This window comes from Alosa pseudoharengus, unplaced genomic scaffold, assembly GCF_046254945.1.
Source record: "Alosa pseudoharengus isolate Yale_2024_CS ecotype anadromous, Long Island Sound unplaced genomic scaffold, YU_APseudo_1.1 YU_APseudo_1.1_scf_1, whole genome shotgun sequence".
Taxonomy (NCBI): Eukaryota; Metazoa; Chordata; class Actinopteri; order Clupeiformes; family Clupeidae; genus Alosa; species Alosa pseudoharengus.
Genome location: NW_027468564.1, coordinates 34464280 through 34492191, shown reverse-complemented (window position 1 = coordinate 34492191; position 27912 = coordinate 34464280). Strand labels below are relative to the sequence as shown.

The window sequence follows — 27912 nt, the reverse complement described above, 5'->3', positions numbered from 1 at the left end:
GAGGTGTCCACTACAAAACAACAAAATGATCGCTGATAAATCACGGTCTCAAACACTCGTCATTGCTTCATTAACTTATGCCATTGCCAAACTCCTCGAGGACTACAATTCAAACACAGCGCAGAATCTCGACGTCGTCTCTCACAACTCCCGCCTCCTGCTCGTGATTGGCGCGGAGTCGAATCTACCGCTGCGAACGCGGCCAATGGCCGAAATCCCAGACGGAGTGGTGGAGGGAGATGAAAATCGAGCGGAAGTACGTAGGAAGGCAATTAAGCCAGGCTAGTTCACCACACACCATAGTTTCATAGTGTTTTCTACCCAGCAGTATATATGGGTTAGGTTAGGAGTGTATTGAGAGTCGTTGTAGTTATGTCAGAGTCCAGTCTAACGTCTGATATGGCTGTCAGTGATGCATTACATCAATATGTTAGGATTTAAGTTGCAATTTTATCAGTTTCATTATTGTTTGAAGTTTGATAACTAATGAGCAGTGTTGGGGTCGTTACTCAAAACAAGTAAAGTATTAAACATTACTCGCTACTGTAAAAAATATAATCCCGCACATTACTTCTTCACTCTCTATGGAAAGTAACGCGTTACATTACTTTTGCGTTACTGCGTTGAAATGTATATGGACACTGTTATTGATATCGTCCCCTTTTATTTATTATTTAATTAATTGTGTGAAACATTAGGTAGCATAATCTAGATTATTAGACGCCTACTCCAGACGCTGTACCAGGTTGCACTGTACCAGGCATCTCTTACATCTTCTTAATGTGCACACACACGCACACAAACACAAAACACACACCCTCAAACACATGCACCCACACATACAAACACACCTACATACTCAAACACACACATACACACATACACAGACAGACAGACACAGACAGACAGACAGACAGAACGCATATGCAGCATTTTAACTTAATTAAGAATGCACTCGCTACCACAACATTTTGAACGGCTGATTTTATTTATTCAGGTGAATATTTAGCCTTTTATTTTTAGCTCTTATAAGCGGCCTGATTGTAAAAAGGAAGGCAAAGACGTATCATCTAAAGCGAGGAAGTCCTTCTCAGAGTCAGTGCTGTAGGAGTATCATCTAAAGCAGGAAGTCCTTCTCAGAGTCAGTGCTGTAGGAGTATCATCTAAAGCGAGGAAGTCCTTCTCAGAGTCAGTGCTGTAGGAGTATCATCTAAAGCGAGGAAGTCCTTCTCAGAGTCAGTGCTGTAGGAGTATCATCTAAAGCGAGGAAGTCCTTCTCAGAGTCAGTGCTGTAGGAGTATCATCTAAAGCAGGAAGTCCTTCTCAGAGTCAGTGCTGTAGGAGTATCATCTAAAGCGAGGAAGTCCTTCTCAGAGTCAGTGCTGTAGGAGTATCATCTAAAGCGAGGAAGTCCTTCTCAGAGTCAGTGCTGTAGGAGTATCATCTAAAGCGAGGAAGTCCTTCTCAGAGTCAGTGCTGTAGGAGTATCATCTAAAGCGAGGAAGTCCTTCTCAGAGTCAGTGCTGTAGGAGTATCATCTAAAGCGAGGAAGTCCTTCTCAGAGTCAGTGCTGTAGGAGTATCATCTAAAGCGAGGAAGTCCTTCTCAGAGTCAGTGCTGTAGGAGTATCATCTAAAGCGAGGAAGTCCTTCTCAGAGTCAGTGCTGTAGGAGTATCATCTAAAGCGAGGAAGTCCTTCTCAGAGTCAGTGCTGTAGGAGTATCATCTAAAGCGAGGAAGTCCTTCTCAGAGTCAGTGCTGTAGGAGTATCATCTAAAGCGAGGAAGTCCTTCTCAGAGTCAGTGCTGTAGGAGTATCATCTAAAGCGAGGAAGTCCTTCTCAGAGTCAGTGCTGTAGGAGTATCATCTAAAGCGAGGAAGTCCTTCTGAGAGTCTGTGCTGTAGGAGGCGCCCTGATTCCTGACACCCTGCTCCACCTGACGGAGTAAAGCACACCACTGCAGCATGCGTCCCCACGGCTTGAGGAGGAGGATTCCTATTTCTTAGTAGGCTCTCTCAAATAGGAGAATATAGTCATCTTTTCTCACACACTGTTAGGAGCTGTAGTGTGATTACTGAGTTTAGAACAGTAATGCGTTACACTACTCCGTTACTGACAAATGCAATGTGATTACAGTAGCGTGTTACTTTGTAATGTGTTACACCCAACTCATATTCACCATGGGAGCCAAAGTTTAGAATGCACCTGCAAAGTCACTGACAGCAAGGCTTTAAGTGGCTCATTGCTCTTAATACACAGTATCTATATTGTGGAGCCATTTCAAACATTCAAGTTGGCTAAGCCTGTTGTCCACCAACATTCAGTAATGGTAGAATTTACAACATGATTTATTTTATTGAAACCACCATCACTAAAACCCTTCATGAAGTGGAGCTCTAATGTTATGATACTCTTCCGCTCTCTTTCTCACTCTCACTCTCTCTCTCTCCCCCTCTCCCTCCTTTATAGACATGCCCATGGAGAACTGAGAAAATGTAAGTGTTTATCTACTGTTGAGTGTTGTACTGATCTACTAATGATGTTGAAGTGTTCTTTATTAAGCAGCTATGTCACTGTGGCGTAGGCCACCACTGTATGTGAAAGGCCTTCAGAGCATGTGTGGGGGTCTGTGGCGTCCTGCAGAAACACACTGAATCATAGTGACAGAGAGAGAACAGAGACAGATTGACATGTTGGCATGTTCCAGTAGCCAGACATCAGAGGGATGCAGACAAAGAAAGAAGGAGAACTAGTACGCCATGACACATGAGAGGCCTCTGAGAACAGAGACAGATTAACATGTGGAGCGTCTCAAGTTAGAGTGGAAGACAATAATAGAATGAGAGGATAGAAAAAGAAAAAAATTATTGGATTATTAATGGATTGTTATTTCAATGAAAAATATTACTGTAAATGACTTTATTATTTTGATTCCAGCTACTGTATGTCCTATTCGAACTCATATATAAAACATATATGTTTTAAATTAAAAGTAACTCCAGATTTGTTGGGTAGTGTTTAGATTATAATGGTGGAGAGCAGTTTAAGCCATAGTCCTACTATAGGGAGAGAGAACAGAGACGAGGTAGACAGATTGACATGTTGGCATGTTACAGTACCCAGACATCAGAGAGATGGCATAGACAGGAGAACTTGTACAGCATGAAACATGAAAGGCCCCTGGCAGCCTATAGGCTTGTAGCAGCATAACTAAGGGATGGCCTCAGGGTCCTGGAGTCATGCAGGTCATGGAGTGACGGCAGATCACAGCCAATCATCCTCTCAATACAACAAATGATAGATAGATAGAGTCTTTGTTGTCCCATAGGAATAATAATTTCCACACATCTTCTTTCATGTCCATAGCACAGTAACACATATAAAACACATATAGCATGTAACACATGTATCCCATCCACCCCTGTGACGTATATCTCATCCACACAGCATTACCCATCCTCATTCAGCACAAAAAGACACATCACATTAAAACACCCACATAGACACATCCAGTGTGAGAACTACAAGCAACTGAGGTGGTGGTGGCAGTATTACAGCTTGTTCAGCAATGTGATGGCGGTGGGGACAAAAAGTTTTTTGAAAATGGCTTTAGTCCAGTTCAGTGCTCTGTATCTGCGGCCGGATGGAAGTAGTGTGAAGAATTGATTCAGGGGATGGTCTGTGTTAGCTGCTATTGTATGTGCTAGGCGTGTGATGGCTGTGTCATTCATGTCTGATAGCCTGGGTGTGGGGAGACTGATTATCTTGGAGGCAATATGTGTGATTTTAGTGAGTTTGTTTTTGCAGGTGGTGGTTAGCATTGTGTAAAAACAGGGTGAGCAGTACAGCAGGGTGGGTTGGATGATGCTTTTGTAGAGTAGGAGCAGGAGGTGGGGGGCAACAGAGAGGGCTTTCAGTTTGCGTATCACATGTAGTCTTTGTTGTGCGTGTTTCTGGATGGCAGTGACATGTTCCTTGAAGTTGAGTTTGTTGTCTATAATGAGTCCCAGGTATTTAAAACTGCCGTGGATGTGGGTATGGTTCAGTCCAGGTGGTGACTTGGATGTGTGAATGACCAGTTCTTTTGTTTTGTCTATGTTTAGTTAAAGGTAATTGTCCTGACACCATTGTAAAAACTGAAACTGAGTCGTGGTACGCTGTGATGGAGTAAACCTTGTTAATGGGGAACTATGCAGTCTTTTTTAGCTTAATTTACCATATTAACTCAGCTTCAGAGTCATTGAAATGGTTATATGACTTTTTTCGGGTTGAATGGTGGCCATCTCACTTCCCCCTAGCACCTGTGAGCGGAAAATCCACCCTTGAAACTTTGGGCCGGCAGACGGCAGATTGAGGAGTGTCATAAAAATATATACTCTGAAGCTGTAGGGGGAGCTCTGCAGAGAAACCTGCGTGCAAAACGCGAGAGAACAGCGAAGAAATTGCCAAAACTGCATAGTTTCTCTTTAAGTAATCAAACTATGACAGTGCCATCAGCATTGTAGTAGGCGGTGATGGGTGATGGGCTATTGCAGTCGTTGGTGTACAGGGTGTAGAGGAAGTGTTGGTGATGATGGTTGATGATGTTGTTGAGCCAAATCTCACGGTCTGCCGTCTGTTGCTGAGGAAGTTATGGATCCAGTGGATGAGAGGTGGGGGGATGTTGAGGTGATGTGATTTCTTGATGAGCTGGTGATGTTGGATTGTGTTGAAGGTGGAACTGAAGTCAATGAAAAGGACTGAAGCAAAGTTGCCAGGTGTCTGTAGGTGTTGAAGCATGGGATGGAGACGCCAACACGTCCTCCGTACCTCGTCTGGGTCTGTATGCAGATTGATGTGGGTCCAGGTGTTGTCTGACGGTTGGCAGAATGAGGTGGAGGATTAATTTTTCCAGGCATTTCATGATTATGGGTGTGAGTGCAATTGGTGGATAATGGTTGGGCTCTGAGGGGCAGGGTTTCTTTGGGATGGGTGCAATGGTTGAGGTTTTCCAGAGAGTGGGTATTGACTTGAGGCTGTCCTACTGTATATGATTCCCAGAAGATGGTGTGGAAAATGGGCGAGAGCTCCATGGCACAGAGCTTCAGCACCCTTGCTGGGATGCCGTCAGGCCTGTTGCCTTACCAGTTTTGCATCTGGCCAGTTGCTGTCGGACATCCTCCTCTGTGAAAGGGGGGGTAATATGGGGTCTTGGTGAGGGAGAGCGCTGAGCAAGTCCTCACATGTGGTAGAGTAGTCGTGGGTGTCAAACTGGGCAAAGAAGCTGTTTAGGATGTTGGCAGAGGTTGATGGGTCTGGTGCTGTGATGTGGTTCTGTTTTTGTTCCTGTCCGGTTAGTATTTTGACTCTTTGGAAAGCTTGTTTTGTGTTCATGTTTCCTTTTGGCTTTGATGATGTCATTTTTTGTCTGTCTATTGAGTAGTTTGAGAGTGGCCCAGTCCTTCTGCTTGAAAGCTTTCTGTTTTTCTTTGAGAGTGTGCATGATATGGGGGATGATCGAGGGTTTAGAATTTGGTTATTTGGTGATGTTTTTTGTCAGAATAGTGGTGGTGATACAGAACTTTATGTAGTCTGTTATCTGTATGATCCGCTCATCCAGACTTCCCTGGAAAATGATATGCTGCAGTCTGCTCTTATGGTTGGCAGTGGATGCAGCACACCAGGTAGTGATAGAGCAGGTTAGGATGGACTTCATGATGGCAGTGTAAAAGTACACCATCATGTGCTTTGGCAGGTTGAACATCCTCTGCTGAGCCTTCTTTGTTCCGGAGCTCATGTTCAGCTCCCATGTCAGGTCCTGGGTGATTCTGGTGCCCAGGAAGCAGAAGGACTCCACTGTGCTAACTGGGGACCCAGACAGGGTGATGGGGGCAGGTGAGGCTGGGCTCTTCCTGAAGTCCACAAGGGAGAAGAGTAGAGGGGACAGAACACAGCCTTGTGGGGAACCACTGCTGATGGTTAGCGGGTTGGAGGTGGGCTTTCCCAGCTTCTCCTGCTGCTTCCTGTCAGACAGGAAGTCTGTGATCCATCTGCAGGTGGAGTCAGGCACACTCAGCTGGGAGAGCTTGTCCTGTAGCAGGGCCTGGATGATGCTGTTGAATACAGAGGTGAAGTCTGTCAGTCTGTTTGTGATTGACAATCTGTGTCTGGTGCCCAACATGAAAATACATTTCTTCATTGTTTGGCAGTCTCTACCTGTTTACCACTACAAGGTAGCGATGTCCAGTTAGACTCTTAAATGCTGGGCTATCATGGCTAGTAAACTATCCTGTGGGTTTCCTGCTCTTCTGTGCTACCTACAGAGCTTCATGCCAATGAATGCAAAGTCCTGTCATCATCAAGTCTTCTCCCAGTTCATACAGCTGGTAGTGAACAACTGAAGAGCCTGACTCTGAATACTGTTTGCCTTTTGCGCCAACAATTTAGTCCTGCCCCATGTTGTCATAGCCATATAACTCTGATAAAGTTTCTGATCTCTGGTAACATTTGACCTGATCTCACAGTCATAAGAATCACACATGCCAATCACCTGTAAAGGCAGATGGCAAGTTGTACCGGTCAGTGTCCTTTAACATCACTCAGACATGAGTGTAATTAGGCATGACAGTTTGTTGGACACCTGTTCTAGTACACTGGGTTTATGAGTTGTGTAGGACAATGAGAGAGCCACATTTGTTTGTTTGTGTGTGTGTGCGTGTATGTGTGTGTGTGTGTGTGCGACTGTGCGTGCATGTGCGTGTGTGTCCGTGCATGCTTTTATGACTGTGTTTGTCTCTGTGAGTGTGAGTGTGTGTGCACACGCGCACATGCTTTTGTGTGTGTGTGTGTGTGTGTGTGTGTCTCAGTGTGTGTGTGTGTGTGGTGTGGTGTGTGTGTGCGTGTGCGTGCATGCTTTTATGACTTTTTGTGGGTGTGTGTGTGTGTGTGTGTGTGTTTTCCTGTTTGTGTCAGTCTGTTTGTGTGTGTGTTTGTTTCAAGTTTCAAGGTTTATTGTCGCATATACTTTGCCATACAGCAAGATTCTTCTGCCACAGTTGCAGTAGTGCAAGGATAAAAGGGGTAAATAAACACAGGGGGGCAGTAGGGGGGGCAATAAATAAGGGCAGTTGGAGCAGGAGAGACAACTCTATATGGGACAATACAAGACTGTACAGTACCACACATAGTCATACTATCCATACATGCACACATTATACAGCCATACAGATCAAGTCAAGAGAACTTCATTTCTCCCGTCAGGGAACTTCATTTGTGATAAGGCACAACATACATACACACATTCCACACTTTAAGAAAATAAATAAACAATTATCTAACATGATAAGTAAGTTAAACGTTTAGTCAGTGTGCGTGGGGGGGGGTCATTGTTGTTCAGCAGTCTTATGGATGTTGGCACAAAGGTGACCATGGCGCGCTTGGATTTTAGGGGTAAGGACCGGAATCTTCTTCCAGAGGGTAATAGTTCATATTGGGCATGGAGGTTGTGAGTGGAGTCGGATGTTATGACTCTGCTCTTCCTGATGGCTTGCTTCTCAAATATGGCTGCAAGGGTGGTCTGTGGTTGTCCAATGATCTTGGTGCTCATTCTGGTGACTGTTGAGAGGCCCTTTGTTCAGCTCACTCAGGGAGCCAAACCATGCCAGGATGCTGAAGGTGAGCGTGGATTGTATAAAGCAGTTGTAAAAAGCTTGTAGGATGGACTTGTCAACTTGCAGCCGGCGTAGTTTTCGGAGGAAGTAAAGATGTTGTTGACATTTCCTGAAGATCCGGTCAGTGTTATTTTTAAACGTCAGCTGGTGGTCGATGATGGTGCCGAGGTATTTATACTCCTCTACTCGTTCAATAGTTTCTATTTGAAGAGCAGGGGGGCTGGTGATGGAGCGTCTGAAGTTTATGACCATCTCCTTGGTTCTGGTGATGTTCAAATCCAGGTGGTTCTCCTTACACCAGAGTGTGAAGTTGTCCACTGCAGACTGCAGGAGCTGCCCTGAGTTGGCGGTGTCTACAATGATTGTATCATCTGAATACTTCAGACACATCATGTCTGGGTGCATACTCCTACAGTCATTGGTGTATAGTGTGAACAGGACCGGGGAAACCACAGAGCCTTGGGGGCTTCCTGTCGAGATGGTTCGGACCTAGCTGCAGTGGCCTATTGAATCTCACCCGTTGCTTCCCATCTGTGAGGGAGGAGAGGACCCATAGAGTCAGGTGCGGGTTGGCACTCAATTTCTGCAGCTTGCTGCCCATGAGGTGAGGCTGAACAGTATTAAATGCACTTGAAAAGTCAATGAACACCAGCCTGGCAAGGCTCCCTGGTTTCTCCAGGTGCATATGGGTGTTGTGCAGCAGAGTCAGAACAGCATCATCAACTCCTCTGTCCTTCCTATAGGCAAATTGAAGTGGGTCGGAGGACGCACTCACTTCAGCCTGCAGTTTAGTGAGAATGAGCCTTTCAAAGCTCTTCATCACTACTGATGTTAACGCCACTTGGCAGACATCATTATTGCAGGTCTTCAGGAGGCGGCCTGATATGTTATCAGGCCCAGGTGCCTTACTGGGATCCACTCTTTGGAAGACTTTCTCCACCTCCTCCCTCCTAATTACAACTGCTGCTGTTGATAGTGCCTCATTTGAGAGCCCTGTTATAAGCACCTCCCTCTCTGCGGAAAAGTCTCTCTGCTCAAATCTGCAGTAGAAGTTGTTAATATCCTCAGCAAAGTCAATTGGGCTTTGGGTTGTAGGACAGTGTGCATAGCGGTTGGTGGGGAGGCCCACTAATGTCTTAACACCCTTCCATGCTTCCCTGGCATTACCGTTCTGGAAGAGCTTCTCCACCTTTTCCTTATACACTCTTTTAGCTGTCTTCATTTGTTTATTGAGTTTGGCCTGGATCAGCTTTAGCTCTATTTTGTGTCCTGATTTAAAGGCAATTTTCTCTCATTGATTGTTGCTTTAAATTTTTTAGTTATCCAAGGTTTATTGTTGGAGAATATTTTAACTGTCTTTGAGGATATAATGTTACCCTCACAGAATTTAATATATTCTGTTACTACGTCTGTGGCATCCTCCAAACTAGCATCCTGAGTGAGAGCCTGCCAATCAGTAGACTCAAAACAGTCCTGCAGAGCTTCTGCATAAGAGTTGTGCCATTGCTTCACTGTTCTCTTGAATACCCCCTCCTGATGCAACTGGGTTTTATATGCAGGCATAAGGTGTATTGTGTTATGGTCAGCAGTGCTTATAGGGCTTTTTCCCTCACTGTGTGTGCGTTTTTCACGTTACCATAACAGAGATCAAGAGTGTTTCTGCCCCTGGTGGCACATTTCACATACTGCTGGAATGTAGGCAGTGATTTATTTAATCTGCAGTAATTGAAGTCCTCCATAATAAATAGCGGTGAATCTGGATTGTCTGTTTAAATGCGCTGAGCGCAGTTTGAAATTGTCTCTGCTGCGCGAGTGACGTTGCCTGTGGGCGGGACATAAACAACAATCTGTCACTTGGCCAAACTCGCGGGGAAGGTATTTTGGTCTAAAGGACACACATATTAGTTCTACATCTGGTGTGCAGCATGTTTCTCTTATGTTAGCCGATCTACTCCATGCTTTGTTTACGTATACACACAGACCGGCCCCCGCATCTTTTCCCACTACTGGCGCCGTCTCTATCCAATCGGAGTGGCACCCCAAAGTTATCCAGGAAGAGTTCAGCGTCAGGTATGGTGTGATCAAACTAAGGTCTCGGTGATGCAGATCAGGCTGGCCTCTCTATATGCCCACTGAAGTCTGCAATATGCTCGTGGCTCGTCGAGTTTGTTGCCCAACAAACGAACATTGGCCAGCAATCTAGAGGGGAGAGGAGGGCACACACCTTTACCGGCCAGTCTCTTGAGTCTCTGCCTCACTCCTCCTTTTCTTCCCCACTTCCTGGTTGGTTTCCTTTGCTGATTGTTCCTCTGGTTATCTGGTGGCCCTGGATTAGGTAGAGGGTTCAGTCTGGTGTGTTGGAGTATTGTGATATCGTAGGTTTAGCAGGTACTCCCTTGAATACTGGATGATTCCGCTACCGTCCAGCGCCCACGCTGTAGTCGCGCCCAAGTGAGATCCCCACAGTAGGTGTAGAGTATACAGTACAATAGAGTATAAAGTACGCGCTGCAGCCTTGCATCTTTACCCAGCGAGTAATAATCCCAGCGAGATAGGCTTACAGATGGCTTACAGATGGCTTACAGATATTAATCCAGTATTAATCAGTGATCTGATTTCAGTCAGATCGCGTTGCTCGGTGTTTGAATGCCGACACAGTACACAAACATACTACACACACACACAGCAGCCAAAACCACCTGTCGCCATTACAGCACTAAATAGCAATATACATATGTGTGCGTGTGTGTGTGTGTGTGTGTGTTTGTGTTTTTGTCTGTTTTTGTTCCTGCTCACTGTCTTTGCTGCTTATACTGTTTCTGTGTGCGTGTGTGTGTGTGTGTGTGTGCTGGTAGCGCTTACCAGAGGGAAATAGAGAAAAAAGGGAGTGAGCTGAGTGGCTGGCATCCTTGATGATGGACTCAGCCCTCCTCTGACAGCATGTGGAGGCTAATCAGACCCAGGTCTCTGAGTTTTAACACCAGTGTTGATGGCACAACAGTGTTAATGGCAGAGCTGTAGTCAATGAACAGCATCCTGACATAGGTGTATTTCTTGTCCAGGTGAGCTAGGGCAGTATGCAAGGCGATGGGGATGGCTTCATCCACGGATCTGTTGTGCTTGTATGTAAACTGAAGTTGGTCCAGGAAAGCAGGAAGGTGTGTGTTGATGTAGGCTGCAACCAGTCTCTCCAGGCACTTCATCACCACGGAGGTTAGGGTCATGGGCCGGTAGTCATTCAGGCAAGAAACAGTACTCTTATTGGGCACTGGCACAATCATTGTCCTTTTGAAACACAAAGGCACTGTGCACCAGGACAGGGACAAGTTAAAGATGTCAGTGTAGACTTGTGACAGCTGAGTTGTGCACGTCTTGAGGACACAAGATGGGATGCCATCAGGGCCGGCAGCATTGAGAGTTTTAATCCTTTTACAAATGTTGCTCACCTCAGCTTCTTTGTCTGTGTGTGTGTGTGTGTGTGTGTGTGTGTGTTTGTCTGTCTGTGCAGTGCTGTTTGTGTGTTTGTCTGTGTGTGTGTGTGTGTGTGTGTGTGTGTTCTTTCTCCTGCCTGCTCTCTGTTGCATGTTCCCATTGTTCTCCCTGTGTGTGTGTGTGTGTGTGTGTGTGTGTGTGTGTGTGTGTGTGTGTGTGTGTGTGTGTGTGCGCGTGCTTGTGTGTGTGTGTGTGTGTGTGTACTTTCTCCTGCCTGCTCTCTGTGGCATGTTCCCTTTGTTCTCCCTGTGTGTGTGTGTGTGTGTGTGTGTGTGTGTGTGTGTGTGTGCTTGTGTGTGTGTGCTTGTGTGTGTGTGTGTGTGTGTGTGTGTGTGAGTGTGTGTGTGTGTTCTTTCCCCTACCTGCTCTCTGTTGCATGTTCCCATTGTTCCCCCTCTGTTTCTCTTTCTTTTATCTTTCCATTATTGTGTGTGTGTGTGTGTGTGTGTGTGTGTGTGTGTTAACATGTCCTTTCCTACCCCATGTTCTGATGAGGATGTTCTCTCCTCTCTCCTCTTCTCTTGTGTGCAGATGCCTGTGAGCTCACACTGGACCCAAACACAGCACACAGAAAACTCTCTCTATCTGAGGGGAACAGAAAGGTGACATGGGGGAGTGAGTGGCAGCCGTATCCTGACCACCCAGAGAGATTTGACATCAACGTTCAGGCGCTGTGTAGAGAGGGTCTGTCTGGACGCTGCTACTGGGAGGCTGAGTGGAGTGCTGGTCCGGTTAATATAGCGGTGGCCTATAAAAGCATCCAGAGGAAAGGGGAGAGTGATGACAGTGAGTTTGGACTTAATGACAAGTCCTGGAGACTGCACTGCTCTGGTAACAGCTACTCTGCCAGGCACAATGATAAGAGGACTGCCATACCTGTCCCCTCCTCCCGCTCCAGCAGAGTAGGAGTGTACCTGGACTGGTCAGCAGGCACTCTGTCCTTCTACAGCGTCTCCTCTAACACACTCACCCACCTGCACACGTTCCACTCCACATTCACTGAGCCCCTCTATCCTGGGTTTATGGTTTGGCCTGACTCCTCAGTGTCCCTGCACCAGATCACATGACCCCTTAATCTTATTCCTGTTTACACACTCCTGTGTGTGTGTGTGTGTGTGTGTGTGTGTGTGTGTGTGTGTGTGTGTGTGTGTGTGTGTGTGTGTGTCTGCGTGTGAGGTGTGTGTGTGTGTGTGTGTGTGTGTGTGTGTGTGTGTCTGCGTGTGAGGTGTGTGTGTGTGTGTGTGTGTGTGTGTGTGTGTGTGTGAGTGTGTGTGTGTGTGTGTGTGTGTGTGCTGTGTGTTTGTTTGTGTGTGTGTGTGTGTGTGTGTGTGTTCTTTCTCCTGCCTGCTCTCTGTTCCATTGTTCCATCGGTGTTTGCCGCTTTCTCTGTTTCTCTTTCTTTTATTTTTCCAGCAGCCTTGTTTGTCCGTGTGTGTTTGTGTGTGTGTGTGTGTATGTATGATTTTCTGTGTGTGTGTGTGTGTGTGTGCATGATTTTCTCTGTGTGTCTGTTGTGTGTATATGATTTTCTGTGTGTGTGTGTGTGTCCATCCATCCCTCTGTTTCTAGTTCTGTTCTGTTCTCTGTTTCTAACCGTGTTTCTGTTTGTGTCTGTATGATTTTCTGTGTGTGTGTGTGTGTCTGTGTGTGTGTTCCTTCTTCTTCATCTTCTCTTGTGTGTGAGTGTGTGTGGGTATACTGTATATGTGTGTGTGAGTGTGTGTGGGTATACTGAATATGTGTGTGTGAGTGTGTGTGGGTATACTGAATATGTGTGTGTGAGTGTGTGTGGGTATACTGTATATGTGTGTGTGTGAGTGTGTGTGGGTATACTGTATATGTGTGTGTGAGTGTGTGTGGGTATACTGAATATGTGTGTGTGAGTGTGTGTGGGTATACTGAATATGTGTGTGTGTGTTCCTTCAATCCTTCATTTTCTTCCTTCTCTCAAACACACATATTCCCTTCCTTGCTTTCCCTCTGTTATTCCATTTGTATTCTTTAATCTTTAATTCTTTAAATATTTGATCATTTACATGACATATGGTGAGCACGCTGTTTAGACAAGTATGAACTAGACTAAACGCGTCAGATATCAGATAGAAAATGAATATTGTTTGTTGAATGTCTAACGATGACATTTGAACTTGAACCTAGAATGTTGTATGTAGCTGTATGTTTTCTGAAGATTAAAAAGATGAACATAGAGTGAGAGTGGATGGGTTTTCTCAGGGCTGGGAGTGGTAATCCACCGTAATTTGATTTAAGTCATCATTTTTGTTCATTCCTGCTAAAACCTTTCTACATTCTAATATGATTGTGCGTGAGAGAGATTGAGAGAGGGAGTCCTTAATAACGTTTTTGTTATATAATAAATTGAATATGTAAGTGGTTAAAATGTTGTCTTTACTTGGATATGGGTAATGCAAAGGGAAACACCATTCAATTTATAGGAAAATTGCATACAAATAAATTAAACTGAAATAAAAAACAGTTTGTTGCCTTTATATGTGTGTTTGTGTGTGCAGCATCATGTTCAGTTACATGTCACATGTGTATTCTCACTGAGTAGAGGTCATTCCACTTGACCATGACCTAAAGGAAACATCAGTCAGCAAGTCCACTTTACATGTTATAACCCGGTACAGTTTTGATGTGGAGTTATTGTGGGAAAGAGTTAGTCCAGGGGGTGTCCGCTGCCTTTTGAGACTCATCGACACACCCGAACGAAGCTTACAACATGAACATGAGGGACAGAATGGACACATGGCATGAGATGACTGAAAATTAAATAAATTAATTAGAACTAGGGTATAATGTTTGAATATAGCCTAGCGTGTTCAGCATTTGAATGTAGGCCTACGTGTGTTCAGTCGGTTTTAACAAGCTGCAGCATAAAATGCAGCTGTCTGCTATGTGGCAATATCAATTTACTTTAAATAAATAAAGTGTAGGCCTTATCCAATAAACTGTCATAGCCTACTCATAACCAAGAGGCATTATTTAGGTAGTGTGTTTTAGAACTAAACAGGCCGTTGTTAGAAATAAATAGTTCATGAACATCCATTCCTGCCGTATGCCTACGATAGAATAGAGGTAGCGATGAGGACGATAAATCTGGCGACGTGGGTTCAATCCCTGTGAGTCACTTTACGAGGAATTTTTATTAGGCTTATGCAATAACAAAAAATATTTGAAATTTGAACTTTAAAAAGTTCTTCAGCAACAATGATTGCTGAGTAACTAAGACACGTGACACAGGTTTTGTTAAATTACAGCAGTAGGCTACAGAGAATACAGCAGTGTTGCTCCTGTTGGGTATCAGCGCAGCAGCAAACTTTCGAAACCAGCAAAACCCTTCGGTGACGTTCGAAGCTTCGGACGTCACCAGTCACATGCTTATTCCAATTTGATACAAGCTCCAACACACTGTGTCGAAACAATTTGCTTCACGGGAGTGATACAAGCTTCGGTGCCTCCGTGTCGAATGTCCCATCACTAGGGGTCAGACAACTCTGCCAGTCTCCGCTCCTAAAGTTGACGTTGAGTAATATGAAGCAGACACTTGTATCCAGAGCGACACAGACTCGCTGCGGCGGTTCATGATCTCAGACACGGGTCACCCCGTTACTGCTGCTCCACCTGCTCCTGCTGCCTCAGGCCTGCTGCTCCACCTGCTCCTGCTGCCTCAGGCCTGCTGCTCCACCTGCTCCTGCTGCCTCAGGCCTGCTGGGATGTCTGCTGCTCCACCAAGCTCCTGCTGCTCCACCTGCTCCTGCTGCCTCAGGCCTGCTGCTCCACCTGCTCCTGCTGCCTCAGGCCTGCTGGGATGCCTGCCCTGAACATCACAGAGGGCTGTTGAACCAACTGTGTGAAGTCCCAGCCGTACGGCTTTTCCCCGCTGTGCATCAGCAGGTGCTTGCACAGGTGGCCCTGCAGAGCGAAGGTCTTGTCACCCTGGCTACAGCTGTGTGGCTTTTCACCGGTGTGCATGTGTGTGTGTGTGTGTCAATATTAACACACACACATATACACACATACTCTCTCAAACACACTCACATACTATCTCCCTCAAACACTTTTTTTTTTTCTCTATTGAATGTGCGTGCACTTGATGACGATCTGATGATGATGATGATGATGAGGAGGAGGAAGAGGAGGTGCCACCTTCATGCATGGCCTCTTCAGCTGTGAGATCTTCGACAAAAACAGAGTAAGTCCGAGATGCTTTTTGAAACTGTAGTGAAGGATGTGACTTTTGGAGTCTTAACTTTAGCGAGTGAGACTTATATGCTGCAATGTTAACTCCCTCCCTTTCTTGTACAATGTCTTTAAAAAGCATGTTCAGCTGTGACAGTCGAAGCACCTCCCGATTTTTGAAAAGCTTCTCTTCAACCACCGTCTCACAGAAATACCTGTATCCATTATCATACACGTTGCTTTCTGTTGTCTTTTCGTTTTTGTACAGGCAGTGAATATAGTTTCTGTAGCAGGTGAAATGGTACCGCGTTTCAATGCCCACCAAATCCTCGCCTCGAATATCTACTAGCAGAGCCTCATCTCGTTTCTTTTCAGCTGCTAGAAGCAACTTTCCTGCATAGGGTGTTTGACACAGCATCAGTTTTTCCTTTATTTTTTTCCTGCTCCACCACTCAGTTCTGTATTTGTGACGTTTGCAAATGACGCATTGGATGGGAAGCAGGTGTGGCGCTCGCTCAGGTGTGAAGTTGCCACTGGTGTGTGTCCTTGAAGCCCTTTTCTTTGCCGGAGTTTCCTCAATGTCCTCAGTCCCTCTTTCCCCCTCTAGCACTAAGAAAAGCAAGCAGAACACAACTTGGATTTAGGGTTGAACTTGATTTAAGGCTGGACTCTGGACTGTACTGTTACTGATTGAGGAAATAAGTTAATTGCATTCAGCCATCTTTATATTGCATCAGAAAATCCATCAGAAGAATAAATAAAAAGTCACACTTAATTTGGATAGTATAGACAAACTGCACATGCTCATATTATCAAACTATCTCCTCACACTCTGTAAAGTGCAATGTATTGTTAAGGCTAAGGTTAGTAGTTGGAGTTACATACTAGATGAACGGTCATCAGTCTCATCTGGAGTCAACCTTGTCCTCTTCTCCATCAAAATCCTCTTCCACTTGAAACACCAGAAGCAAAATGTAATTTAAACCAGAAACACCTCACATATGAAGGAAGGGTGGACATGCGTGGCTCTTGTAGCAAAGTCCTCTCTATCAATCACGTTTTCAGTCAGACTACTTGTACAAACAATCTTACAATTTTAACATATGTACACTGCTCAAAAAAATAGAGGGATCACTTCAATAACACATTGGATCAGTACCTTGACATTGTTTGGTATTGAAGTGAAACTGTTTTGAGGTGATTGTTTGATTTTGCAAGAACTGTCAGATGTTCTGTGAATGTAGTTTGCGAAAGGAGAAAAGAGTGGAAGGTTTTAAGAAATGTGTTTTAGCAATTGTGAAAAACTGTAAGTGTTCCCTTTTTTGAGCAGTGTAGGCTACTGCCATAAACTAGGTTTAAAACACTCATTAGTCTCCAGTTTCAGAACTGCATTCATGCTCATGTTGTTAGCTATCTGTACTGACCTGGTCCCATCAAAGCCTCATCATATCCATCATCCTCATCTTCCTCCTTAATCTTCATCACATTGGGAACTGTAGCAGACACAATTCAAACACATTCATTATCTCAGTCTAACTCAGGACAGAGATGAAGTTACCTGAAAGCAGCACTAAAGAAGATTTGGCACTAAAGATTTGCTCTCAGGGCCCCTAGTTGACAAGTTAAAACAACGTAAATAACAAGATACTGTAGAGGTTTTGTGTTTTGGAATGACCCCATAGTAGCTTGGGGACTGTGAGAGAGCAGTGCTTTCATTTTCCTTTCCCACATACAAAGTCCATCGGCAATAAACACACTTTTGTGGTTTGTACGGTGGCAAATATTGTATATGCGTAACTAACTTTTTGTTAGTCTTTCTGAAAGTATTCTTGTCAAGAGAATTAATAAGTAGACCTAAAATAAACACAACCCCTACATACAGTATGTTTGCCATCTGTATTCTTTATTTATAAAAATGGAAAACACATTTTAACAAGTGTACTGGAATGCATGTGCATGTTGCACTGAAACAGCTCTGAAATGGAAATGAAATTAAGTAATATGTAATATGTAATACAATAATTAATTAGATTTTCTCTTTAATTACATTAAATCTATCATCAGTGATGACAGCCTTAGAAAATACCATCAACATGATGACCTTGACTAGTTCATATACTAAATATATTACTATTCAATTGGTATTGAAACAGAATGATTAAAGCCAAAATCATTTCAACTCTGTGGAGCCCAGTAAGGATTTTTTTTTTTATCAAAAACAAAATTGTATCAAAACTGCAAAATATATCAAAGTAAAACTAAATAAAATAGCATTTGTAGTTATAGCATCTTGTTTTTATATTTCTTTTTGAAAATACAAATACAAAACACTTTTTTTTTTTGGGGGGGGGGGGTCAAGTGCAATTCTGTCTCATTTTGCATAGTGCATACACATCTATCTAACAAATGTGACTCTCACAGTGACAGCTCACTGACAAAGACCAACTGAGAAAAACTTTTTCAGTTTTCATAAAATACAAAACATCTATGGGTTAGTGCTTACACAATATGCAAGTATCTGCTTTCGTAAAACATACAGTGAAAAAGGCTAAATTTACAGTCCAACAAAATAAAAACATAGTTTTGATGAGACACTAAAGGAATATTTGCTTAGTCTTACAATTGCATTCTGCCCAACTGCCTGTACATATACTATACAGAAGTCTTATCACCTTCACCAACAGTTTACTTTCACCAACAGTTCTCAAAATCACTCCATCTTATTAACGTGCCTAATGCCATAGGCTACCTCATTTCTGAAACAGTGACTTTGAGGGTCTCGCTCGGCCGACTTCCTCTTCCTGTCCTGCTCCAGATGATGAACTTTCTGGACCTCTACCAGGTCCACCAGCGCCGCCCGCACCTCCTGCAAAGCCGTCAGGCACGACCGCTGGACCTCCAGGCTGGCCGTCTGGACGCGGAGTGCCTCGGTCAGCAGGCGGTTGCCCTCCTCTTGCTTGCTCAGGAGCGTCTGAACGGTTTGGGGCGTCAACGTGATCGCCGAGGATGGAGGGAGAAAAGGAGGAAGAGATGGAAGAGGAGAAGGAGGAGGAGAAAGAGGAGCTTGGAGGTCCGGCAGCAGGTGTTCTGTGTTGGAGCTGTCCGAGTAGAATTCGGCAGTCCGCAAGGTGTCATCAGGAAACGTCCCTACATAGGGAAAAAAACAACCAAACTAAATATACAATAAACAATAATTACATTTAATGTATTGGTGATGATCTAGGGCATTCATACACATAATCCAGGATCATGGAATTAAGTCATGCACTACATAAATCCATGCTTAGCCTTACAGTCACCTTTTGCTACATAAATCAGTGGAAATAACTTATGCTAATATCTAGCAGAATTTTCTTTTTTCCTCTAAAATAGAAGTTCATATTAAAACCGAACAACTCCACCCACCGTTGCAGTCACTGGGCATCCCCGTCGCCCCGGCGATGGCCATCTTCATCCGGCGGGCGATCCTCTCCTCCAGCGGCGTGAGCTGGGGAGACCCCTGCTGCTGCACGCCACCCCCACCTCCACCCCGGCCGTCCGATGCCCAGGCGGGCGCCAGCTTGGCCTTCAGCTGGTTCTTCAGGTTGTTCCACTTTTCGCGCACCTCCTCCACGTCCCGGGGCCTGGCTCCCTGCGTGGTGGTGGCGGCCGCAGTAGCGGCGGCGTTGAGCTTGGCCGTGACCTGTGTCCAAACGGGGACGCTGCTGCCGCGCGGCAGGAGTTGGTTGCGCTCGCCGAACAGCGCCTCCCAGTGGTTGAGGATCTCCATGTAGAGAAGGTCCTCCTCCTCTTTGGAGAAACGCCGACTGGAGGCTGGAGATTGGAGGTTTTAGAGTAAGGAGAGATCAGGAAAGTGGCGTTACTGAGGTTGGGCAAGCGTGCTAACTACGTAAGAGCCAACAGAGGAGTTTCGTTGTCTGTTTTAATTCAAACATTTTGTTGTCTGTTTTAATTCAAACATTAGAAAATGTGCCTTATTTACACTTGAGACATGTTTTAAATACTTCTTATGTGTCCTGCACCATTTCACCAAGTCAGATTCCTTATTTTGTCCTTGGAAATTCTGATTCTGATGTCGACTGCAAGGCATGATGACTGTTCAATCAGATCAGTGTAGTCATTTCTAAAATTGTCTTTGAGACTTTGTCCATCTCTATTCAGACAAATCAAGCACTGCTACTTTTGTCATAGCTCTCGAGTTGATTCTGTCAAAATATGACATTCTGTTTCAGGTGGTGTCAGTGCTGAATAAAAATGGTGATTTCCACAGTGAAAACTACATTATTAAAAGCTTGGTCAGGGCTCACCTACAATGCCTTTGTGAACCACCAGGGGGCCACAGGCCCTTGTTGTACTTAGTAACCCAAATGTTTTGTCAGTGGGGCTTTTATTTGGACAAAGCAAATGACTAAAAGCAAAAGCAAAACAGCAGGACGGGATACTCACTGGCCCCCGTCCCGGTCCTGCCCTCAGCTGCATCCTGCTTCATCCTGGACACGATCCTCTGCTTCAGCAGGCTGAGGTCCTCTCCATCGGCCCCCCCATGCTCTCCAGTGGGCTCCAGACCCCCCGACTGCGCGGCTTTCACGTGGAGCTTCTGCTTCTTGAGGTGGCCCCACTTCTTCCGCACGTCCTCCCCGTCGCGGGCCGCGATCAACCCGGAGCTGGCGTTCATCTTGGCGGCGATGCGGTTCCAGATGACGGTGCGGCCGCCGCGAGGTAGGAGGTTGTGGCGCCCGCCGAAAAGCTCCTCCCAGTGACGAAGGACCTCCTTGTATAAAATCTCCTCTTCGTCTTTGCTGAAGCGCTTGTTGTAGGCCTGGCCTAGAGAACATGGCACGAGTCAAGTACTAGGGCAGTGAGCATTTGACATGGTGAATAAGTAGATCATAAATAAAGGCACATAAAGCAAGCGTTGACCTCATTTTAATAAAGAGAAACAACTTACATGTTTTGTCATGGTCTTGTGGCAATCCTAAAAAAGAGAGGGGGGGGGGGGTACAGTGTATAATTAGTGCAGTACTTATAATTAATTAACTCAGTACTTATAATTAGTGAGCCATTTTCAATAAACAAATTCATCATCTCCAAACAATCTCAGCACTAAAGTAATCACAGTTTGACTCCAAGGTGAGATGATAAAAGAATGATAAAATGTAGAAAGTCATCTAAAAATATGCAAATACTATGGAAACTGCATCCGTCAAGCTAACTACAATAAGAACCCAGTTATGATCTATCTGCATCAGTCTAGCTAACTAGTATAAGAACCCAGTTATAATCTACATCAGTCTAGCTAACTATGATAAGAACTCAGTTATGATCTGCATCAGTCTAGCCAACTATGATAAGAACCCAGTTATGATCTGCAAAGAAAATTAATAAACCACTTCAGATTGCTCCCCTCAACTTGACCAGCTACTTTGAAGCTGTCCATATTTGACACCTCAAGGCTATAAACATACTAACAACCACTTAGCTAGCAGCTGCCAGCGAATTATATATGTAATCTGTATGGCATCACTCTCTGAAGCACAATAAACAAGGCTGTACATGTGAACCCCTTTTATGTGGTGGTGCAAACAAAATCTGTGTCTGACCATCAGACCTAAGACCTAATTCAGAGCTTTAGTGTACACACACCAGAACGAGGGTACAAAAACAAAACTACTGCAAGCATTGGTAGAAAACACACAACAAAAAAGATACTTTTACATTATAATTCTATAGGCCATCTCTCGCGCTTACCGTCGACCTCATGTCCGGCGTCTCTTCCATTGGTCGTCTCCTTCATCTTCATGGCCACTTCTGCCTCCAACTCACTGAGGCCTGCCCCAGGCTTCTCCTCCTCCTCTCCAGAGGCATTAATGACCGCCAGCTTGGCTCTCAGCTGGTTCTTGAAGTAGCACCACTTCCTGCGGACCTCTTCCCCGTCCCGCACCACCCCGGACAACGCCTGGACGGCGGCGGCCACCTCGTTCCAAACGGAACCTCGGCCCACCCTGGGGAGCAGGTTGCTCCGCTGTCCAAAGAGCTCGTCCCAGTGACTGAGCACCTCCCTCCACAGTATCGACTCCTCCTCGCGGCTAAAACGCTTTTTGTGTGCTAGCAACGGGATATGGGGTCCATTAAGTGGGGAGAACACACAAACACACGCACACAAACACAGACAAACAAACAAACACACACATGCACAAACACACACAGGACAATTATGTTTCTTTTTCTTAGTGTCTTCATGTAAACAAACTCTGTCAGTGATCCATGCCATGCCTTATCGAATTGGTATTGAAAGAGATGTAATTCTGCTTATTATATGTCCACGTATCATAAAAATGAGTTTGGAGCCATAATATTAAACAAAAAGAACTATATTGTGTTGCTTTAAGAATACATAAAAGGGTAGAATAATGCCTCTATCATCTGATATAATCTTAATCTATAAAAAAAATGAATTATTGGATACATCTTAAAAAGAGCAAACCTGACTATTTTAGACAATTAAAAACAAAAGATAAAATATTATTTTAGATAGATGGATAGATAGATAGATACTTTATTGATCCCCAAGGGGAAATTCAACGTTTAAAACGTGCAAAAGGAAAAAAAATGACCAATAAAACATTTGACCACCAACATCATTTGACTGTGTGTGGCCTGAAGGCTTGGTGAAATGTGTCACCCATTCAACACTAAATTGGAAAAACATTCAGTAATATTGATTTGCTTTGTCAGCGAATCAGGGAAGTCAGAGAGAAGTGGCAAAATATGTAGTTCAACCTGCTTCAAACAAAGTGCTTGTAAGTTATGTAACGTTACATGCCATATCAGCATACATGTAATGGCGCAGTTACTTTCTGAAATTTGTTTCATAATCTTTGCTGTTGGACCTCAAATAGTAATGTTGTAATTTACATTCTAAAAATAGCAATTATTCAATTTAATGACATGACTTTCATCTCAATTTGAGTCTCGATTCTTATCCATTTTTTATTGCAGGTGCACAAATCCTACAAGTCACAAATCAGGAGACTCATAAACTCTCAGTTTTGCTACAGTTGCTGTAGTGCCCATGCAGTGTTTCCCATACATTGACTTATTTGTGGCGGCCCACCACAATATCAACATTGACCACCACACAATGATTGTCCAGGTTGTACTAAATTGTGCTTAAATCTGGTTAGCATCATAACCACGCTGTGCTAATTTGTTAAAAACTGTTGCTTTCAAGTTAATTCTGCAAACCTACCACCACAAATAGAATTTAATTCTGTGGGAAACACGGCCATGTCTTCCCTTCTTGGGTATCTGACTATGTTTCGCACCATAGTCTATGAAACTATACCCAAAGTGTGAGTGTAATCATAAATTGTATTGCATGGGATTTGTGTCATTGTAATGAAGGATTTGAGAAAGTGGGCCTTGTGTTGTTTTGATAGATAGATAGATAGATAGATAGATAGATACTTTATTGATCCCTAGGGGAAATTCAAGTGTGATGCAGGTGTGTGAATGTGTTTTGTACTGTAGCAGAACTGTAAGCATACAGTTAATGTGTGACTTCTAGAATTAGGACTTATGCACATGAATAAGTTGAGAAGTTGTAGCTGTTGTGTTATCTAGAACTTTAACTGATCTGTTCAGTCAAAAGACAACCGGTCGCGCTCTCTTTAGGCTACTTACTGTGCGCGGGATCCAATATGTTGTCCACATCCACCTCCTCTTCCTCTTCTTCTTTTAGGTTTTCTACTTTAATTACTTCCACCTTAATTCCCAAATGTTGCATTTCTGGACCATCAATGTTAGGTTTGTCCTCCAACGGTTCCAAAGAGTCCGGTTCAATCTTACAAGTGGGCGTAACAACTGGTTTGCAGTCCAACTCCTGTGGAAAAAATTACAAGACAGACTAAACAATAGGCTACCCAGTTCCAAATTATAACTAGTATGGTCGATTAACATTAGCGCTTATCTAACCACCTCGATACATTAGTTTCCATTGCATTGATAAAGGCAACTAACTTGAACAACAAAGTTACATTAGGCTATTTTCTGATAGTTAGCCAATAATCCAGACATGCTATCAATGCACAGTTGATGTGGACTGTCTTAGAAGTTAATCGAATCAGAAAAATAGACATATAAGCTACAAAGTGTGTAGACTAACGATACCAAAATAAAGACTAATGACTTACTTCGTCCATTATGACTGGTTGGTGCAGGGAAAGCTCACGTTAGCGACAATGTTGATCCGAAGGTTACAAATGTAAGATCGGCTATTAGGTAAGATATTAGTTTAATGTTAAGTTGACTGCAACTAATTACAAGGCAGACATTCCAAAGGAGTTACAGGAGATATCATTCTCTCCAAATATCCCGCCAGCTGAGATTCTCGGGTGTGCGCTGAACTTGTTCTGCTTTCTACCAGCCGCGATAAGGGACAAACATAATTTTAAAACGCGCGACAGGTAAATCATTGAAGGGTGGCGTTTTTTGGTCCCTAGTGTCAAACATAACTAAATAATATTAAAATCTGCAAAGATATGTGGTCTTATTTTTTTCTTCTTCAGAAAATGCTGTTTTATATGAACATACAGAGCATTCGTGACATTCATATTCCTATTTTTCCACAAATTCCAAACAAAGCTCATATCGTGACTGTCCCAAGCACATTTCACAAAGTTAGATTTAGAATAAAAACAATAAAAGGGATGCAATTGTTCCTTATTTAAGTACATACGAATTGATCTGTTTGAACACAGATGTCAAACAGATTTTGCCCCAACAAAATATCATGGGGTGTCACTGTCACACTATAATGTAATGTGAGTTATCTCTCTCTCTTTCTTTACAATAAATCAAGAAGGCACTCCCACGTCAGTAGGCCTAACGCTTTTCATTGTCTTTTGGCATGACGTCTTTTACATAAAATGCCCAAAGTGAATGTTTTTTTGTTAATATATTACCATAGGTCTATGCTACCATGTTGCAGTGTGAGTATGTATTACACATGGTGAATCATACACACATAGAACACAGCCCTGGATACGAAAGCTAAATTTTGACATTCTAAATATCAATAGTAGTCTGAGAAAATAAATCCTGGTGTTAAAGACAACAATAATATGAATGTTGTCTTTATTACTATAAGTAATTGCAATAATTTAATCTAATTATAATGGAGGATATGTTTTTAAATATCTCAATACATTGTTGAATTTGTCTTTTAACAGATATGAGAATAAATTAAAAAGGGGAACTACAAACATTCAGATTGAAGTCCACCATCAAGAAGAGAAAAACTCGGGGAACCCAAGTGCTATACAATGTTTGGTGGCACGGTGTTTTGTTAAATGTAAATGTTTTGTTTAATGTAAATGTAAATCAGGTTTCTAGGCCAAGTATACATGGAATTTGGTCTCTGCATTTATCCTGTCTGTGAATTAGTGAACACACAGTGAGGTGAAGCACACACTAAACCAGAGCAGTGAGTTTGTATTACATTTAAAAAAAAAGTTTTAACAAATGTAAGAGGTTACATTGTACTTGACTTCTAAGTGACAATATTTTTGTCGTCATCAGGACATAGTGCAGAACATTGAACATGTGCAGGAGAGCCTGGCTATCGATTCCTTGGTGTGCTTCCCTCACACTCTGAAAACACAGCACTCAAAGTTCATTCAGTTGTGTTTGTTTAGGCTACTGTACATAGTGCCCTCAACAAATGTGGCGGTTCTTAAACAGGTAATGTAGAATGAAGACTTGTCACTGAGGATGGTGAGATCTGGATCAGTGTACTGAGTGTCATTGTAGTTCTGTACAGTTGGAACTACGCTAGACAAGTAGGCCCAAGTGAACCTACTTGGAGTTCATTGTGCGGTGACAATAACAAGGAATTGGTTGGAGAGGAATGCAGAAGTGGTTGAGGCTGTGTGACCCAACGAGAGGCTAGCCCATGGAGCACCCTCGTAACCCAGTGAGAGGCTAGCGTACTGGAGCACCCTCATAACCAGTGAGAGGCTAGCCCATGGAGCACCCTCATAACCAGTGAGAGAATAGCCATATATGGAGCACCCTCATAACCCTCATAAGGAAAAGTGGGTCAGAAATCACAAGGTTGTTTGTTTACATTTGTCATATGAAAGGTAGACTATTAATTGGAAGTTGATTGTGAGATATTTAATTTTTTCCATTTTTTTAAGTTCATGGAGAGCTTTTTTTATACTTCACGGTTAACACCTCTTTCATTAGTTTCCCATACATATTGAATGGGCCTTAAACCTAATTTCAAACACCGAATCTCTCTTATTGTACATTTACTGCATGTGATGCGTGACATCATTCTAGCAGGTTATCATTCAGCAATTGTGATTAAAATTACCTATTTGAGGGTACGAAAGAAACAAGGATGATAGTTCATTTCTCCATTAACGGGAAAAGATTATACTTGGCAACCTCTCGTAACTTTTCTGTGAAATGGCCTTCATTCAAAAGGGAAGTGTCCTCCTTGTGGATGTGATTATTTAAAAGGGCTATAATGCACTATTATATGTTCAGAGATTCAATAGGGCACATGGTAAGACCCAGGTCAGAACGAGTGGGGATTCAACACTTTTTAAAAGCTGCTGTTGTGTTTTAGAGGGTTGTCATGAGTCCTTAAGTGTATGTTTGGAGTGCCCTGAGAGGGTATAGAGTTTATTTCATTTTCTTCTGAGCAGCCAGGCCCAACAAGAGGTGCTTGAAGCACAACAAAATGAGGACTGTCGTATTTCTATGTAAATATCAGTTTTTTTAATAGTCTAAAATGATGTTGAGTCCACTGCCTAAAAGGGAAATGCTAACAGACACCAACAACAACAGTGTTGAGTCTCTTCTGGCAATATGGTTGGAGATGTCGTGCTGAGAAAGCTTCTCTGACATTTCTCCAGACCACTGAACTACATGGTACTACTTACCCATCAAATAGGCCAGAGAGTGATATAAAGTGAATGTTTGAGTGAACTTATCTATCTGTCTATCTATCTATCTATCTATACAATAATAAAGAAGAAAGTAGAATCAGTCATTCCTCTTCGTTGCTGTGGCCGTTTATGATTCAATCAGCAACATATCAGAAATGCTTAGTAGTATTATATATATATATATATATATGATGTAGACTCTAAGTGGTTAGCTTTAGTATGTTCTTAGTATGTGTTGTGGTTATATGACTTACAGTGGCATTTTAATGGCATTTTACTGCAAATACATGAAGACTGAATAAATTAGGTAATATTGGTGGAATTGGTTGGTGGAATTTGGAATGATCCCATTTTGCATGTGGTTGGCCAGTATGTTGATGGGTTGTATATTTTCCTTCATATTTACTGCGCTGATGAGAAGTGACTGTTTTCTGTCATCAGTGTCTTGACTATCTCTGTGTTAATCTACAGTACGTAGACAAAGAGAGAGCACCAACTGGCTTCCATGACACTCCTGTCAAACACTACCATGATCAAAATTAGGTGTATGTGTCTCTTATTCTTCTAGGGATCATTTTGGCACCCCTTCCTCTGGAGAAAACTGTCCTTGCTTTGACCCGTAAGTACTTGTACTGTATGGAGATTTTATGTATGCCTTTAATTCTTTTTTTCTTTAGTATAATTTTTTTGTCATTGATTTTTTATTGTCAAACCAGTCAAATGTATTCAAACATTTCCCATCTCTAAACACATTCTGCAATCCACCCCCCCACCTCTACCCCCCCCCCCCACCATCACATACCCCCCACCTGTACCCCCCCCCCTCCACCATCACATACCCCCCCCCACCTCATAAGTTTGAAAGCAGAATCTACTGTACACTGGTTCTCTACCACACAGTTCACAACATGAGGGACACACAATTGTAAATAGACGGTTGGCCAAGTTACTGAATAGAGACCTTTGATTGAGGAAAGGAAACTGAAGTCATCTGTCCCTGATAATTTGTACAGTAGCTTTTTATTTCCACTGTCACTTTGCTTTAGTCTCTTCATTGCATTGCAAAGTAGTTACCCCCACTACCTCTTTTGCAAAATATTACAAATAGTGTTGGATGAATGGATGGATATAGGCCTTCTCTTTTCTTAATGCACGCTATGTAAGGATGGTTGCATGCATGCTTATGTATGTATAATTTATTTGTTTGTGTGTTTGTATGTATGTTTGTATCTGTACTGTATATATAAATGTGTGTATGTATACATTAGGGTGCATCAAATTTGAATGGGAAATTTTAATTTCAAAATATCAATTTGGCTGGCATTGCATTTTGTTCCAATTAACATAAAAATGACTTTTGCACAGTTTTGAGTAATTCCATTGAGATTTAGGGGTGCCACCTAACACATGAACTTTGGAGAAATTTCGAAAAATTTGCAATTTTTAGTCTAATTGCCAAAATTTGACCTGGAAATGTTGAGTACAGTGAACTTTTATACAGTAACATGTTCTATAGGGTTATCAAAGTAAAAGTTGTTTGTTTGCCCTTTGGGTAACTTGGGCATTTCTCAGAATTCAACTTTCAAGATTCTCCATTCACTGTCCTATAGAC

General features: G+C 43.1%; 2 protein-coding genes across 2 annotated transcripts in view; one reads left to right on the top strand and one right to left on the bottom strand.

Moving 5' to 3' along the window:
• LOC143126118 (uncharacterized) overlaps positions 1–13649 on the top strand; it is a 48507-nt gene extending 34858 nt beyond the window's left edge. The window contains exons 12-13 of the mRNA XM_076288033.1: positions 2471–2496; positions 11674–13649. Coding sequence (XP_076144148.1) covers positions 2471–2496; positions 11674–12209 — 562 coding nt within the window. The 3' untranslated portion in view covers positions 12210–13649. The remainder of the gene's footprint in view (positions 1–2470; positions 2497–11673) is intronic.
• A 4403-nt stretch (positions 13650–18052) lies between these two features.
• LOC143118918 (uncharacterized) lies at positions 18053–22168 on the bottom strand. The gene is made up of 6 exons (XM_076280099.1): positions 22162–22168; positions 21091–21447; positions 20291–20317; positions 19789–20166; positions 18748–19155; positions 18053–18489 (listed from the first exon to the last, which is right to left on the bottom strand). The coding sequence occupies exons 1-6, from the start codon at positions 22166–22168 to the stop codon at positions 18053–18055; spliced, it is 1614 nt and encodes a 537-aa protein (XP_076136214.1).
• Positions 22169–27912: the final 5744 nt, after the last annotated feature.